The sequence below is a fragment of the Vidua chalybeata genome, chromosome 9 (genome assembly GCF_026979565.1).
Source record: "Vidua chalybeata isolate OUT-0048 chromosome 9, bVidCha1 merged haplotype, whole genome shotgun sequence".
NCBI classification, from domain to species: domain Eukaryota; kingdom Metazoa; phylum Chordata; class Aves; order Passeriformes; family Viduidae; genus Vidua; species Vidua chalybeata.
This window is the reverse complement of record NC_071538.1, coordinates 23,516,892-23,532,406: the sequence shown is the minus strand read 5'-3', so window position 1 is coordinate 23,532,406 and position 15,515 is coordinate 23,516,892. Positions and strand designations below refer to the sequence as shown.

Sequence of the window (15,515 nt, the reverse complement as noted above, 5' to 3'; positions counted from 1 at the left end):
GCTTAAGCTTTTGATGTAGGAGACAAATAACATTTACCTGGCCATAACTCTCAGAACCACTATATACAGAAGATCCACCCTGTTCAGAAAAAATAAATAATTTTCATATTACAAACAGCCTTTATTTTTTCTGCTTACTGTAGGGATCTTCTTCTGGCAGATTTAAAAAACATGATTATTTACTGTTAAGCAACTCAGAGTTATGTCCCTGTAAAATACTAATGATATGTATTTTTTAAGTCAAATTCTAATTCCACTTTTGAAGAGACCTTTATCTCAGGTAACTCAAAGCTAGCATTGTTGAGAAGAATAACCCTTAAATGTTGGAGGCAGTTCACCTTTTACTGCCCTGTAAACTTTCAGGCTACTAAGCTAAAAGTATATACAAATTTACTCATTCCTTAAATAAAAGATCACTTTCACTAGAATATATTGAGAGCTGAAATACAGATATAGCTGCATATTTACTTCACCCAGGGTATTGGCCCTCAGCAACATTTACACAAAGAAGAGCAGAGTATTTACCTGACCGTAGGATTCACTGCTGCCATCGTAAGCAGAAGACCCCCCCTGAAGAGAAAATGAAAAAGCTGATTAATTTGATTATCCCAAGAAAGTGTTTTCCATCTTTCAGAAACATAATAGGAGGATAACAAAAGAAATCTGTTATCTCTACAATGAAGAAAGAGAACCTACCTGTCCGTAAGATCCACCAGAATAGTAGGAAGGCCCTCCCTGCAGAGAAAACATAAACATTTACTGTTTTGTAGTTGAAAGTTCTCTCAAGGAATACTTTTAGGCTGTTCCTCAGCGGGCACAGTGACCAGAATATTTACCTGGTTATCAGAGTAAGAACTGTGGGAAGAACCTGGGCCACCCTGAAAGAAAAACACAGACCAGCTATTTTCTTGCAGGTGAGAGTTTAAATACCTGCACATCTGGTTCTCATTTTATCCTTTCTCCCGATTTTGAGCTGATTTTTATATGCCTAAGTAAAACTCAAGGCCATTGCTTTTAAAGTGGAAGAAATCTTCTGGTAGCAATTTTCTTGGCTTGCTGAAACTTGAATTCTGAAAAGAAACTGCTGAGACCCTTCTGTACTGCTCTTTGTTGAGCTTCACATCGCCAGGTTACATCAGGGTTGATTAACTTTTTCTGTTCTAAGGGGTAACTGTCAGGTCTGTAATTTAGTATGTCATAGCACCCATAATACTGGGAGTGAAGGAACCAGGAGGATGGGAGTCTGTATTGTCCTGGTGAGGGAGGAAGAACTACTACCTGTCCATAGGATCCTCCAGGATAGTAGAAAGGCCCTCCCTGTGCAGAAGACAGAATGGGTTACTGGTTTATATCTGGCTACTCCTTCAGGGAAGGTTTTAGATGGAGTCTCTGAATAGGACATTTTATCTGAATGTTTACCTGGTTACCAGAATAAGTGTTGTATGAAGAACCTGGGGCTCTCTGAAATGAAAACACAGACTAGCTATTTGCTTGCAAACAGGATGGTATAAATACTAATGTATCTAAATCTCAATCCAGGCCAGTACTCTTAAACAAGAAGGGGTTTCTTATCACTAATTTTTTGGTTAGATGAAAGATCATTCCATGGAAGTTGGAAGCACAATCTAGTCTTTTTCTCTGACAGACTTCATGTTGTAAGGTACAGACAGCTGATACAATTATTAGGTGTTATGATAGACTCAACTCTTGGGTGTTATATTTCACAGCAGCCACTACATGGGTAATCTAGGAATGAAGATAAAAGAAATCTATTATCTCTACAATGAAGAAAGAGAACCTACCTGTCCATAAGATCCACCAGAATAGTAGGAAGGCCCTCCCTGCAGAGAAAACATAAACATTTACTGTTTTGTAGTTGAATGTTCTCTCAAACAATACTTTTAGGCTGTTCCTCAGCGGGCACAGTGACCAGAATATTTACCTGGTTATCAGAGTAAGAACTGTGGGAAGAACCTGGGCCACCCTGAAAGAAAAACATAGACCAGCTATTTTCTTGCAGGTGAGAGTTTAAATACCTGCACATCTGATTCTCACTTTACCCTTTCTCCCAGTTTTGAGCTAATTTTTATGTGCCTAAATAAATCTCAAGGCCATTGCTTTTAAAGTGGAAGAAATCTTCTGGTAACAATTTTCTTGGCTTGCTGAAACTTGAATTCTGAAAAGAAACTGCTGAGACCCTTCTGTACTGCTCTCTGTTGAGCTTCACATCACCAGGTTACATCAGGGTTGATTAACTTTTTCTGTTCTAAGGGGTAACTGTCAGGTCTGTAATTTAATATGTCATAGCACCCATAATACTGGGAGTGAAGGAACCAGGAGGATGGGAGTCTGTATTGTCCTGGTGAGGGAGGAAGAACTACTACCTGTCCATAGGATCCTCCAGGATAGTAGAAAGGCCCTCCCTGTGCAGAAGACAGAATGGGTTACTGGTTTGTATCTGGCTACTCCTTCAGGGAAGGTTTTAGATGGAGTCTCTGAATAGGGCATTTTATCTGAATGTTTACCTGGTTACCAGAATAAGTGTTGTATGAAGAACCTGGGGCTCCCTGAAATGAAAACACAGACTAGCTATTTGCTTGCAAACAGACATTTACATAAACGAGTCTACTGTGAATTTCTATTCTTTCAAATAAAACTTTACAGCAACCACTAAAAGAGAATGCTGGTTCATACATTTTTTTAGAGATAAGGAAACCTGTAGCAGGTTCTGTTATTTCCTGTTCAGCTTGAAAGATTTGAAAATTGTACTAACATTTAGTTTTACTTTTTCTAATCTCAGAATCCCATGTCATACCTTGGAGATCCATGTTTTTATAGATGATCATGACCTTGATGACATTTTTAAAAACTGCCAGAATACTGGAGTTTCAAAGTGTAAAAAGTGTTTTGGAGAGCATATTTTTCAGCTCACCACTTAAAGGAAAAGACTATTTACCAGTTCCTGACATTCACTATAACTGTCACTTCCCCCTTATATAAAAAACAGGGGAAGTATTATTCTATGGTTAGGTTGCTTCCTCTGAGACTATTTGCAGACAAAGATCTTGTCTTTAAATGAAACTTGGAGAAAAAGCAGAATAATTACAGTGTGAGGAATTTGGGGTTCCACATACATAAACCCATTTTTCCTCTGAAACAAGATGGTTTAAAGATGTATAGCTCTGACTCTTAATTTATAATATTCCAGGTTTGAAGAGACTTTTGTGTAACTCACAGCTTTTAAATCTAGAAGAAAGCTTTTTGCAAGAATTTTTCTCTTCTACTGAAGAATCTTCAAGGAATCAGAATAAACTGAGTTGGAAGGGACCCAAGAGGATTATCAGGTTAAACTCCTAATCCTGCACAGGACCAGCCCCAGGAGTCACACCATGTGCCTGAGAGCATTGTCCAAACACTTCTTGAACTCTGTCAGGCTTGGTGCTGTGACCACTGCACTAGGAAGTCGATCACACTCTCTTTTATGTAAGATTTATGAGTGGTAGTTTATTTGTACATATACACCTACCAGAGCTTGCTTTTTTACTATTATTAGAATGCAACCTGTCATGGACAATCTGTTTACATGCTACTGTAAGAACTGTAGCTGCCACATGTAGAGGGCCCTGGACAGAGAATGAAAACAAGACCATAAAAGCAAAGATCAAATCTACTGTTACATAATTAATCATAAATTAATTTGATCAGCTGATATGATTGCAAATTGGAAAGTAAGTCTCTTGTGTATCAAAGTTGACACAACTGCAGTGAGAACTGGTTTTCTAATCTGTTCTATTTTGATATCTTATTTTCTTCATGATGAAAATTTCTTGTTGATAGCAACTAAATACACTCTCCTCAACCAAACTGGCTAGATTTATGTTAAAAACTTTTTTTTTTTTTTGCAACAATTAAAGCATGCAAAGCAAAAAGTTTAGTAGAATGAAAAAAACTTGCATAAAGATCTCCACCTTTTTCCTTATAAATAGATTATTGTACGGTCACATGACAAATAATTTTTTTTTCCTCAATGATGTTTCAGTATTATTTATTTTAATGGACTAGTTTATATTTTAAAGCATGTAAACCATGATTGCTGCTTAGCCCCAGTTATATGAAAGAGGTGGTATTGTATCAAACCAGTATTGTTGCTATATATTAAGTTAATGAGTTTAAGTTCAGAAAGCAGTAATTTCTTTATACATTTAGTTTGTTTAAATAGCATGGGGGTTTTTACAGAAAGAATAATTCACAAAATGCTTCTTATTGAAATTGAAAACTAAAAAAAAATACTACACCATTCAAATGGGTTTATATAAATACAGCTTCAATAAAAGATTCAGAAATATGTATCCTGATACAAGACAGGTTACTTTAAAATCCAAGGTGATTTTAAAAGCCAGAAGCCTGGTAGAGCTAGTCTATAATGCCCACATAAGCACATTCCTGGGCCTTTTTCCTGGCCCAGAGGCATTGCCTAAGAGAAAGGTTTATCCAGTGCAACTGACATTGAAATTTCAGTTATTCTCTTTACAGGCAAGAAGAGTTTAAATGTTGATTTAAGAGATTACATTTTGAAATATTTATCAAATTCTGTCACAGTATTTTATTGCACCAGTGAGAAAGACAAGGAAACTAAGCTGGATGCAACTAAGTACTGTGGTTACTACAAGGTATATTGACTGGGTTTTGAACACAATGAATAATTGGCGCATAATAGTCAAGTGACAGAGCATGTGGATCACCAAGAACAGTTACAGAAAATTAGTGGTCAAATGGTAATTATGCAGTTAAGTGGAACTAATTTTTTCATTTAATTGTATATAGTTTTACTCATACTAAGGAAATCACCATTAATGTTTACTGTTAACCCAATGTCCATATTTACAAGACAATTAATTCAAAATACTCCATTATGTAGAAGGAAGTATAAACTCAGAACTATAATTACCTGTGTGTGACCTCTGCTTCCATCAGGACAAATGCAACCACCCTACAAATTAAAAAAAAAAAAAAAAGGAAACAATTATTGCTTTGTGGAAATTTAAAATAAAATCTTATTTCAGATGCAAAACTGTCCAGGGAAGAAAGTCTGTGGGACTACAGAGAAGGTATGAACTTTGGTATACCTAGAACAAATGAGGGGAGAGCACAGATGTGAGCTGTTCATGTTTGCTTTGGAAGTCAGACTGATAGTGCATCTCCCAGTGGGATGTCCCAATGGCAGATGCCTCAGCAAGAGAGAATTCTAGGGTAGGAGTATCCCATTGTGCTATGACCAGTAAAACACATTTTATGTTGAAACAGTTCTAAAAAGTGATTTCAGAGAGCCATTTCTGATAAATTGAATATAAATAGGGACATTTCATTTACAAATTAATGGATAACATCACCAATCTTCCATGTAAAACTACTTAAACTCTGATTTCTGAATTTAATTAGTTTAATTAATAGGAAGCTATCTGAACAAGACTAGTCATAAATAAGGAAAATCCTGACCTGATTATTTGATCCACCAGTTGCAATAAATGATCCACCCTGTGAAGAAAACAATTATATTTTATTAAAGCATTTTATTAGAATCCAAAGTATAAAACTATGTAGTGAGAAACACTATTACAAACTCTATTACTTCACTGCACCAATTAACCTAACCTGTTGAATTTTTGTGAAAATATAAATTAGGATGAAACCTAATTAAGTGACTTGATACAATTTGCAGGGAATGAGCATTAGGGAAACTAATTAAGAAAACTGTTACCTTCCAGAGCTCAGAGATCTGTCTGCAACATTGAATTAACCTCCAAACTCTCTGAGACAGATGACTCTGCTACTGTTAAATCTACATAATATTGGGTGTAGCATGATTTCAGACCCCTGGGATGGATACCAATCCAAGATACTAAGAAAAACAGAACAAGGTGCCACTCTGGATCAGTTAAATTTCACATAATTCTCTACAATAAACACTGCTGCAGCAGTACATAATCTGACAGAATATGAAAGTTGGACCTACTTTTGTAACAGAAGTACATAATCCCTAAAATGTACCTTCTTACCAAATGCAAAATGAAACAATTATATATATGGCCATTACAATGAACAATGCAAGAATGTTTCTAAAACAAGAATCTGAAAATATATAGTTTGTGGTTTTCAAATTAATTTTACAAAATGTCATATAAAGAAACACCTGCAATTCTTACCTGCTTAGTGGAAAGAAGGAATAGAAGAAACTATATTTTCTGAGCCTAATATCACTATTTACAACTGTGTAAAATTATAACATTCTGGGGAAAATGCTGTCAAATCAAAATAGCATCCTTCAGCACAAAAAGTAACTGGAACCTAACTTTCAAAATGAAATATAATTTATCAGAAATCCCCTTGATATCATGCAGTTGACACTACATTATTACCTGCATGTCAGAGTGGCTGCTATTTGAAGGAGAAGATGCATTCTGTGAAGAAAAAAAAAAAAAAAAAGCATATCTGTAAGGGTAATAAAATAAAACACACAGTTCTATTTGGAAAGAAATACCTAACCCTAAAGAGAATTAGTTGGTTTTTGTGGGCACTAAATCCTTTTATTTTTGTAGGTAATACACAAGGAGCTATAAGCTTACTACTATCAGCAGTTGTTTAGAAAAGGGGACAGGAATGGTTTACCTGGACATCATAGGCTCTTCTGCTTAAAACATGTGATGTGTCCTGTAAAAAAATAGTAACATTTACAATGAGGAGATGAAAATTCTATGATCAGTGATAGGTCCTTTTTTCTTTCCATATTATTTGTTTATAAGAGCACCAGACCCGTTATTGTGTACCTTGAGTAGGAATGCATTATTATAAAATGAAAAGCTATTTGCACATAATGTTTATAAGGCTACTACTGAGTCTGACTTGCAACGATACAGTACAGATATCTGTATGTCCTATTATGACCATAATAAAATAGGAAATGTTATTATTCCTTACTTATTATTCTATCTTTTCTTCAGCTAAAATGTTAGCTGTCCTTTCTTTGTATGATACTAATTTAATTTTAACTTTAGCTTGGACCAACTCTGTATGTGCTTAATGAAGAACAAGAATTTGAGCTGCCTGATACTTCAAAGCATGCTTTTCATGTCTCTTTTTTTTTTTTTTTTTCATATATACACTTTCTTTAAAGAGATTCATCCAAAGAGCAAATACCCAAGTAATTTTATCTTACTTTTCCCTTATGTAAGAGGATACTACTATAAACATGACTAGGGCAAAATTAGGTATAATTAAGACAGATTAGGTATAGTTAGGACTAAAATCCTACAAGCAGGCAAAAAGTAAAAGAGAAAAGGTGTTACTTACTCGAGCAACAACTTTCTTCTTTGTACAACCAGAACGCTGCAAAGGAGCCACAAGCTTGTTAGTACTTTATAGCTGTAATTATCTACATAAAATACTTTAACAAAAATCTACTACTTGTCAGGGTGATGTTTGGAAAAGGAAGATGTCCGGAGATTTTGTTTTATGAGCAGTAAGATTCTTCAAAAGCATATTCTTTGTCTGTTTTCAGTTTATCTCTTTCAACGGAAGTTCCTGCTTAGGGGAGTCTCCCTCAGCTGAACCACTGTAGTTTAATGTACAATCTGTATATGGATCCTTTCTCTCTTTTTTTTTTTTAGTGTTCCCCATCCTTCTTTGTGAGAAAGTTTAGATGCCAACTCTTTTACAAAGCAGTCCAGCCATACAGACTGGGTAGAGATGACCAAGGGATTACTAACATATTTTGTGTACAAAGGAGGAAGTGAGGAGGCTCCTAACCAGGGCTTGCTGATGAAGGAATTTTTTTTCAGAATATTTTGAATTGGACCTGGTGCAATGAATTCAAGGTAAATACAAGCCAAAACAAAAGATGTTTTCAGAAGGCCTCTGTACAGTCTAGAATACATTTGGTGCAGTACTTAAGTACTATAGAGGGAAAATAGGGACAACAATGAAGCAGAATAGTGAATGGCTGAGAACTGAAAAGGCTGATGACAGGTTACTCTAGATGGCAGTAAGACAGAAGGAGGCTGTGACAGATGGAAAAAAGCTTTTCTAGGAACAGAAACAAGTAGAGAAAATGTAATATATTTACACATAAATTATTTACACAACAGTGTATTTGCTTGGTCACAATCTATTCATGTTAATCACCGTTTCTGCTTGTAGGACAGATGGAAAGTTTTGACAGAGAGAGTAATACTGGGTAATATCAGGCACAAATGTTACTTTAGCACAGCAGCACGTAAGTGACATTAAATCTGAATGAGCGAGAAAAGCCTGAGATGGCTACATGCCTCATGTACACAGGTGATAATTCCCAAATTATCCAGTCAAAGTGGATATATTATGAAGAAAATGTATTAGTATATATTCTTAGAAGTATTGTGCCATTTGAAGTAATTGTGCAGCAGCCTGGAGTACAGAGAAATAATTAACTTTTTGAAGGGTATTATAAAGCAATCATATACTAAAGGTCCACAGATCTAATATAGAAGTGTTCAGTTACAAACATTGTCATTAATAATTAGAATTTGAACATTACAGAACAAACAAAGTACTTACCTGACTATTGACACTGTAGGTAGATTCATTCTGGAAAAGAATACATTATTTCCCTTTAAAAATAATTATTTAAATAAAGCAAGCTTAAAGAAAATTAATTGTTTCTGATACTGCATGCAGACATAACAAAAATCACTTATTCCTCCCATTCTCCACAGCTTTGTCTAAATTGGTTTGGAATTCTACCATTACAGTCTAAAAAACATTGTAATAACAACCTTAGATTAGTACAAATGTAACATGAAATGCAGTGGAATATCTGTCACTTCTTCATGCATTCACTGTATGTACTTAAAGATTTTCTTATAGTTTTTTTTTTTAATTAATGTAAAAATGTACCCTAAGATTTTGAGGAAAATATCTGTTACTGCAAAGCCATTGAAGTATTTTTATTCATATTTCATTTCATCCAGTTAAATGAATTTAGAAGCATTAACTGTATCTGTAAACATATATATGACAATTTTCAGCAAGAGAAGAGGCAGTTGCTGAAACAGCTGTTAGTGTAGAAACTCAGCATTCTTTCTGGATCATTCTGCTCCAAAGACTGCATCTAGCAGAGAAATATTTTCTCATCTACTTGAAAAATGTTGTGATGAAAATATATTAGAGGAAGCATACTCACATCATCACAAGCATTGGGATTATTATCATATGAGGAATCTTGTGAATCCTAGAAGGACATCAGATAGCAGTTATTTCCTCAGAAAAAATGAATTGCTAAAAATACACTTTCATGTTTACTCTACAAGACAGAAGAGATGACCATGCAAAGAAGAAGCTGAGTTAAATTAAATTAGGATCTTTATAGCAAAAAAAGGAGCCAAATACATAGCTGCAATAGTGGCTGACAGGGAATGTCCCAATCCACAGTAAAGAAAAAAAAAACCCAACAAAACAAACCCAAACCACGAAGAGCACAGAAACAATTATGTTTTATTAGATCTTTGAGTTGATAGAGGGACTACAGAGTTGATTGAGGGACTACAAATCTTATGTACCTAGGAGAAAGAAAGAATTACTTACTTGATTATCATAATAGGTGTCTGAGGATGATCCACCCTTTAAAACAAACAAAAAACCCAATCAAAATTGGAGGAAGTTAGAATATAGAAAACCTGATTTTGAGCAGAAGCTAAAGTTTATATGAAGTGATGTATAAGTAGTGAAATAGAGTATTACTTACTTGGCCACCACCATAGTTTTGCGAGTAGGATCCATCCTATAAAACAAATAAATATAAACTCTACTTCAGAAGAAATTATGATTTGGTTCAGAGGCTGTAAAGCTGGAATAAACTATTGCCTAGGATTCCTTTGAACAAATACAATTTTCAAGATATCTGGATAAATTATCAAACATTATAAAAATTCTCACCAGGAGAAAATCAAGGTCTACCTACCTGGTTGTCACCATAATATTGAGAGGATGATGATCCACTCTGCTAAAAAAAAGCAACAACAAAATAATTGGCATTTACATTACCCTATTGCTGATCAGATATTGATCAGTTGTCACAGAAGTTAAAACCATCATAAAACCTTGGTGGGAGGCAATACTCACTTGGCTACCACCATTGTTTTGTGAGGAGTATGAATCACCCTGTGAAAACAAAACAGCAATAGTCATAATGCTGGAGAGCTGAATTTTATCTGAGTGAATACAGCTATCCTAGGTTGCTGAGTTCTGTGGAAATTCTGATAAAAAGTATGTTTGCAGAGAATGAGTTACAGACTGGACATGGAGAAACTCTGCAAGAATCTATATCCCCATGTGTAAGGAAACTGTGGATTAGAATTGCTTTAAACATTTTTACCAATGGATAATAAAGATCTACCTACCTGACCACCCTGTGATCCACCCTGTAAATCAAACAAAAAGGCTTTAGACACTCACTCTTTGGCCATGGAATATTTTTGCTGAAAGCTATGATACTTGCTTAGGAAGAGTAAGAAGTAGAGGCAGATATGCAATATGGATATAATTTTTAATGTAATAAGCACAGATTGCCAGTAATGCAATGGTAAATACTAGATGAGACATAAATCAAGGAACCTCAAACATTTAACTTTAAGTAATGTCTAGGGCACAGATGAGCTCCATTCTGAACACTTTCTAGAGAATGTATGGGGGTTTTTTTCTCCTGTAGAAAACCTAATTTATACAAATGGAATGAATTTGTACAAATTCTCCTGGTAGCATTATTATACAGGAAGCTGTGACCTGTGAGATACAGTAGCTTTAAGGAAAAGGTTTTAAATAAAAAACTCAGTATGTTTCAATGTGCTCTCTTTAGAAGAGGAATGTAACTCCTTCCAGTGAAATCAGAAGAGACATTTGTAGAAGTATTAGCATCAAAAGTACACAATAAGAATAGTGAAATACTGAATTATTTAAGTGACTGGGATATTTGCCATTCACTAAAATGGAACTGAGGCTTCATTCAGAACAAAGAAAAATGAAATGAAAAGTATAATTTTTCAATGTTCTAGAAGATTTTAGAACAAAATTTAAGCATTTTCTTTAGTCTTAAAAATAAATAAGCTCCCTTAAAAAATAAAAGCTGTTATAAAATATATACCTATTATATATATAAAACTATCAAGTTATAATAAATTACATACAATGCATTGTATAGTCTCACCACATAATAACAATACATTGTAGCAACATCTATGTTGTTTGCATATTTATAAATATAGTGTATATTTATATTGCTAAAACACAGTGTTTGTTGAAGAAATCTATCCAATTTTTCCATTTCTTGTGAAAACTCAAGAAGAATAAAAAAAAGTATTATGAATAAAAAGGAAATAATCTGTTCCCATTTTCTGCCTAATTTTTAACATCACAGAGATGACTTCTTTAAACATAGCTGATATCTTTTAGGATAGTGGTTTGTAGAGCTCCAACACTTAAACCTACAACAAATACACATGTAGCTATCTATAGTTCACTACACAAACTTTTTTTCAGGGACTTCAAGTGAAGTCCTAAAATATTTTCTGGCTTTTGATAGGAAAAGAGAGGCTGGTGAGCTCCAGCCCTGATTTAAGTCATGCCAGTTAAGCAACTCTGCAGCAGACTTCTTCTTTCCAGAATCTGGTCTTAATGTCCTATAGAATTAGACATTTCAAAACATAATGCTAGGAAAAAGGGGCAAAAATACTCAAAAGTCCTTCTGATACTCCTGTGTATAGGAAGATAGTGAGTTCTAATCTCAGAATTTGTAAGACTACATGAATTTGTGCAATATGAATCTGAATTTGGAACTGATTGAGTTAGTGGCAAAAGTAATTTCAGATGCATCTTGAAATAAGAGAAGAGAGCTGAATTACCTGGTGGCAGGGATTGCTATCATAGGAGACACCCTGTCAAAAACCAACCAAACAAAAAGGTAAATGCCATTTTTCTTGCAAAGTAATTAGTTTCCTTAAAATTTCCTATATGAGAATTAGTGTAACAAAATTCAACATAAAACTTTACAGAGGGTGAGTTTGATTTTATTTAGCCTTTTAAGTGTGTGGCTTTACCTTCTGTCACTCTCATACCCCCATACAAACATTGAGACACTTGCACACATATGATCAAAGGAATACTTGTGAGCCACGTGGAAAGAGGTAGGTTGGTAATTGATGTCTGTCTGTATCATCCCTTGCTTGGAAAAGATGAACTGTTGGTGGGGTTTTTTTGGAAGTAACTGTTACTGTTGGGTGACCATCTATCTAAATGTGGCCATCAATCTCTTGCTAGATTCACCACCATGGATTTTAGGCAAGGTTTCTGTTCAGAGTCATTCATTTGCCTGTTTTGGGTATATTTTGTGATAACAGGATGAGGAACAGTACACAGAAAGGGTTCTACCCTGGTTGTCACCCTCCCATTATTACAGTACAGGTCTTCTCTTGATAAGTCAACCTGTGATACAGTTTAGTGCAAATAACACATTCTTCAGTGTTTATCACTTTCATTGCTGGTAATGGTGTCCTTGTACTGCTTCTTATGATGCTTTTGGAGGCATTTCCATTCATGCCTAACTTACATTAATCCTAATATTTCTGATAAATACTGCTTAAAATGTCTGTATCTGTGATTATGTTTCATTCTGGTTGCTTTGCTTAATATATTTATTTAAATGTAGATTTACTGTTGGCCTCATCCATGATCCTTTCCCTGGGATCTCATCACTGAATACATTGTTTTTACACCATTGTAGACATAGACAAGTTGAAATGGAACCAGGATGAAAACTACAAATTTAATTATTGCTCCATTTGAGCCACTCTCTATTCCTGTTCTTTTCTATAGAAAATAAATGGACCAACATCCAAAAATTCCCAAGCGAAGACTTTATATAATTAATGAGTCAACAGATTAATCACTTGTTTGTTTTCCATGTGTAACTCTGAATGACAGCAGCCACTTCATATTGGTTACAATGGCCAACAATAGCAGCCTTTCTTGACCTCTGTGATAGGTAAGTTCATGTAACAATGAAAACAATAGATTTCAAACTACAAAAATTAAAAAAATTATTAAAAACTTGTTAGTATTGCAAAGAAAGCTGAGTTTAGTTTTCAAATAGTTTGGAGAAAAATCTTACTTGTCCACAGCCACTGCTGCCAAAATAAGCTGCAGATCCACCCTGCTGGGGAAAAGAGAAAGAGCAGCTCATGATCCAAATATTCTCATTCTCTTTTCTCATTTCAAACACAGATATAAATTTTCAAGGGCTTCAGCTGCCAGGCTGCTTCAAAGATAGAAGACCAGCTATATCCAACAGTGAATTATTGGGTGAAATACTGAGTATGTTGAATACTAAAGTGCATCAGAAAGCTGATAGCTGAATGTACTACTTTCTACAGGGAAAAGTGCTGCTTCAGGGAGCCTATTGCTGCCAGAGCCATATGAAAAAAAAGTTAATAGGACGTAATTCTAAAGAGATACAATATTATTTCAAGTTAGAAACCACTGGATTCTCAATGCATATATGGGAACATCACATACACGCTGTATAATGACTAATGACTGACTGATGCTTACCTGTCCATTGGGACTGCCACCTTGAGGCTGAGAGCCCTGTAAGAAAGGCACAGAGTCATTTGTAAAAAGAGCTGCATAAGTGTAGCCCCAGCACAGCAGAAGCAGAATCCCAGAATACCAGAGAGAAAAAGGCCATTTCCATTAAAGGTTCCTCTCTACTCTGTTCCTTTTCCCCTCATGGTATTTCAGTGGCACAAACCAAATCAAGGACCACTCAGAAACATGGAGAAGGAAAAAAAACACCCATGCCCCAAAGCCCATTTACAGGACAGGCTCCTACAGAAAAGCTCAACACATTTCAGCAACAAAGTCTCACCTGGCCATAGGACTGGCTGCCTTGGTAACCCTTTAAATAAAGAGAAGATAATTACCACCTTGACAAGGAGGTTTCTTTATAGAAATATAGAATTATGATAATTTATGGAAATAACAGCTGCATGTAGGATTCCCTAAAAGATTCTTCCTGTACCAGAGGACACAGAGCACTATGCTAACAGCTGTGCATCTGTGCAACACATGGTCTTATTCTCAGCAGAAGCTGTGGCCCAAATTGGGGCACAGACTGCCGAGGGAAACATCACTCTCAAAAGTCTTCCAGTCTTGCCAGTCACAGGGAGATCAGTGAAGAACTTTCTACAGGACAGCCAGTTTGCTTACCTGGCCATAGGAGCTGCTGCTGCTGCCTGAGAAACTTGGTCCACCCTAAGACAAGGACACCATTTGGTTACTTCCCTTTCAGTAAGGGGTCCAGCCTGCCTTAGCAAACAGCAAGAGCTACGTCCTAAAGCCATGCAGGGCAGAATGCAGAGCCAGGCATCTCCTGGCTCTCCTGAGGGTGCTGAGTGTGATGGTTCCACACACTGGGATTCCAGATCAACGAGTAGCACTTGCATACATGTTGAATGTGAATAGACACTTTCAGAGAAAATGTCCTTTAAAGTTCAGATTCTGAGGGTTTGCTAAGTGCCTTTATAGTGCCATTTCTGAAATGCTCTATTCTGACTGATGCTTACCTGGCCATAGGAACTGCCACCTTGAGGTTGGTAACCCTGTGTGAAATTAATGATTTATTCACAGTTACTTTATTTGTGAAGCAGTTGCCTCTCTAATACCTATTTTGGGGGTAAGAAAACAGAATAAGAGAATGTACAGACTCTACTGCTTAACTAGACTTATTTTGGTATTTCTTATTCTGGAGCAATAGGTGATCACACTGTGTTTATTGAATGACAGTTATAGAGTAGTTTTACAACTGTCTCAGACAGTGTTCCAATCTTAGGAGAGTTTTTCAGGAAGAGACACAACATTTTCTTATTATGTTTATTTTTCTTTCTTTTTTTTAGACACTGGGCTTGGATGGCTAATGCTGAATATTGGCTATTGCTGACTAGGTGAATATTGATTTAATATATTTTTATTTTCCATTGGCCCCAGTTGAATAATTACCTTCCTCTGAGAGAAAATTAGGGTGAGAAATATTTTTTTTTAAATTAAGACAATCTTATAAAAAATATAGTGCCATAAAAGGGAAACAAAGCAATGCATTTCAAAGTAGCAGGTCAAATGAATTAGCCAAGGATGACTGTATTAAAAAAAAATTCTCAGTAATATAAAGTTATGTGATTATAATTTGCTGTTGCAATCTGCCTTTAATATAATCTCAAAAAAGTGCTATTGTTCCATGTACATGCAGAGCTGTGCCATAGCTGCCTGGCAGGGTTATGAAGACAGGGATTACCAAAAATTATTTGAAGCATGCTGTCTATTTTTGCTATCTGACATAGAGATCCTATCAAAACTCATAGCTATCTTAGGGCTGCTTTCTTGTACATAAAAATTATGAAGGGCAGTAGATATTCATTAGTTGCAGGCTCGAAGCTAAA

General features: G+C 35.5%; 1 protein-coding gene across 10 annotated transcripts in view; it reads right to left on the bottom strand.

Moving 5' to 3' along the window:
* The window catches only part of LOC128792122 (hornerin-like), a 75,031-nt gene that overhangs the window by 16,746 nt on the left and 42,770 nt on the right, over window positions 1-15,515 (bottom strand). For 7 of the 10 annotated variants that reach the window (XM_053950270.1, XM_053950273.1, XM_053950274.1 and 4 more), the window contains 28 exons: window positions 14,646-14,681; window positions 14,290-14,334; window positions 13,949-13,978; window positions 13,633-13,668; window positions 13,193-13,237; window positions 11,928-11,960; window positions 10,431-10,451; window positions 10,153-10,191; window positions 9,992-10,033; window positions 9,776-9,811; window positions 9,616-9,651; window positions 9,215-9,262; window positions 8,590-8,619; window positions 7,348-7,383; window positions 6,667-6,708; window positions 6,417-6,458; window positions 5,497-5,535; window positions 4,949-4,990; window positions 2,526-2,567; window positions 2,385-2,423; window positions 1,943-1,984; window positions 1,803-1,841; window positions 1,420-1,461; window positions 1,279-1,317; window positions 837-878; window positions 697-735; window positions 526-570; window positions 38-79 (listed from right to left, as the gene is read on the bottom strand). In XM_053950270.1, coding sequence (XP_053806245.1) covers window positions 38-79; window positions 526-570; window positions 697-735; window positions 837-878; window positions 1,279-1,317; window positions 1,420-1,461; window positions 1,803-1,841; window positions 1,943-1,984; window positions 2,385-2,423; window positions 2,526-2,567; window positions 4,949-4,990; window positions 5,497-5,535; window positions 6,417-6,458; window positions 6,667-6,708; window positions 7,348-7,383; window positions 8,590-8,619; window positions 9,215-9,262; window positions 9,616-9,651; window positions 9,776-9,811; window positions 9,992-10,033; window positions 10,153-10,191; window positions 10,431-10,451; window positions 11,928-11,960; window positions 13,193-13,237; window positions 13,633-13,668; window positions 13,949-13,978; window positions 14,290-14,334; window positions 14,646-14,681 — 1,089 coding nt within the window. The remainder of the gene's footprint in view (window positions 1-37; window positions 80-525; window positions 571-696; window positions 736-836; window positions 879-1,278; window positions 1,318-1,419; window positions 1,462-1,802; window positions 1,842-1,942; window positions 1,985-2,384; window positions 2,424-2,525; window positions 2,568-4,948; window positions 4,991-5,496; window positions 5,536-6,416; window positions 6,459-6,666; window positions 6,709-7,347; window positions 7,384-8,589; window positions 8,620-9,214; window positions 9,263-9,615; window positions 9,652-9,775; window positions 9,812-9,991; window positions 10,034-10,152; window positions 10,192-10,430; window positions 10,452-11,927; window positions 11,961-13,192; window positions 13,238-13,632; window positions 13,669-13,948; window positions 13,979-14,289; window positions 14,335-14,645; window positions 14,682-15,515) is intronic. The other 3 variants (XM_053950271.1, XM_053950272.1, XM_053950279.1) reach the window with 3 other exon arrangements.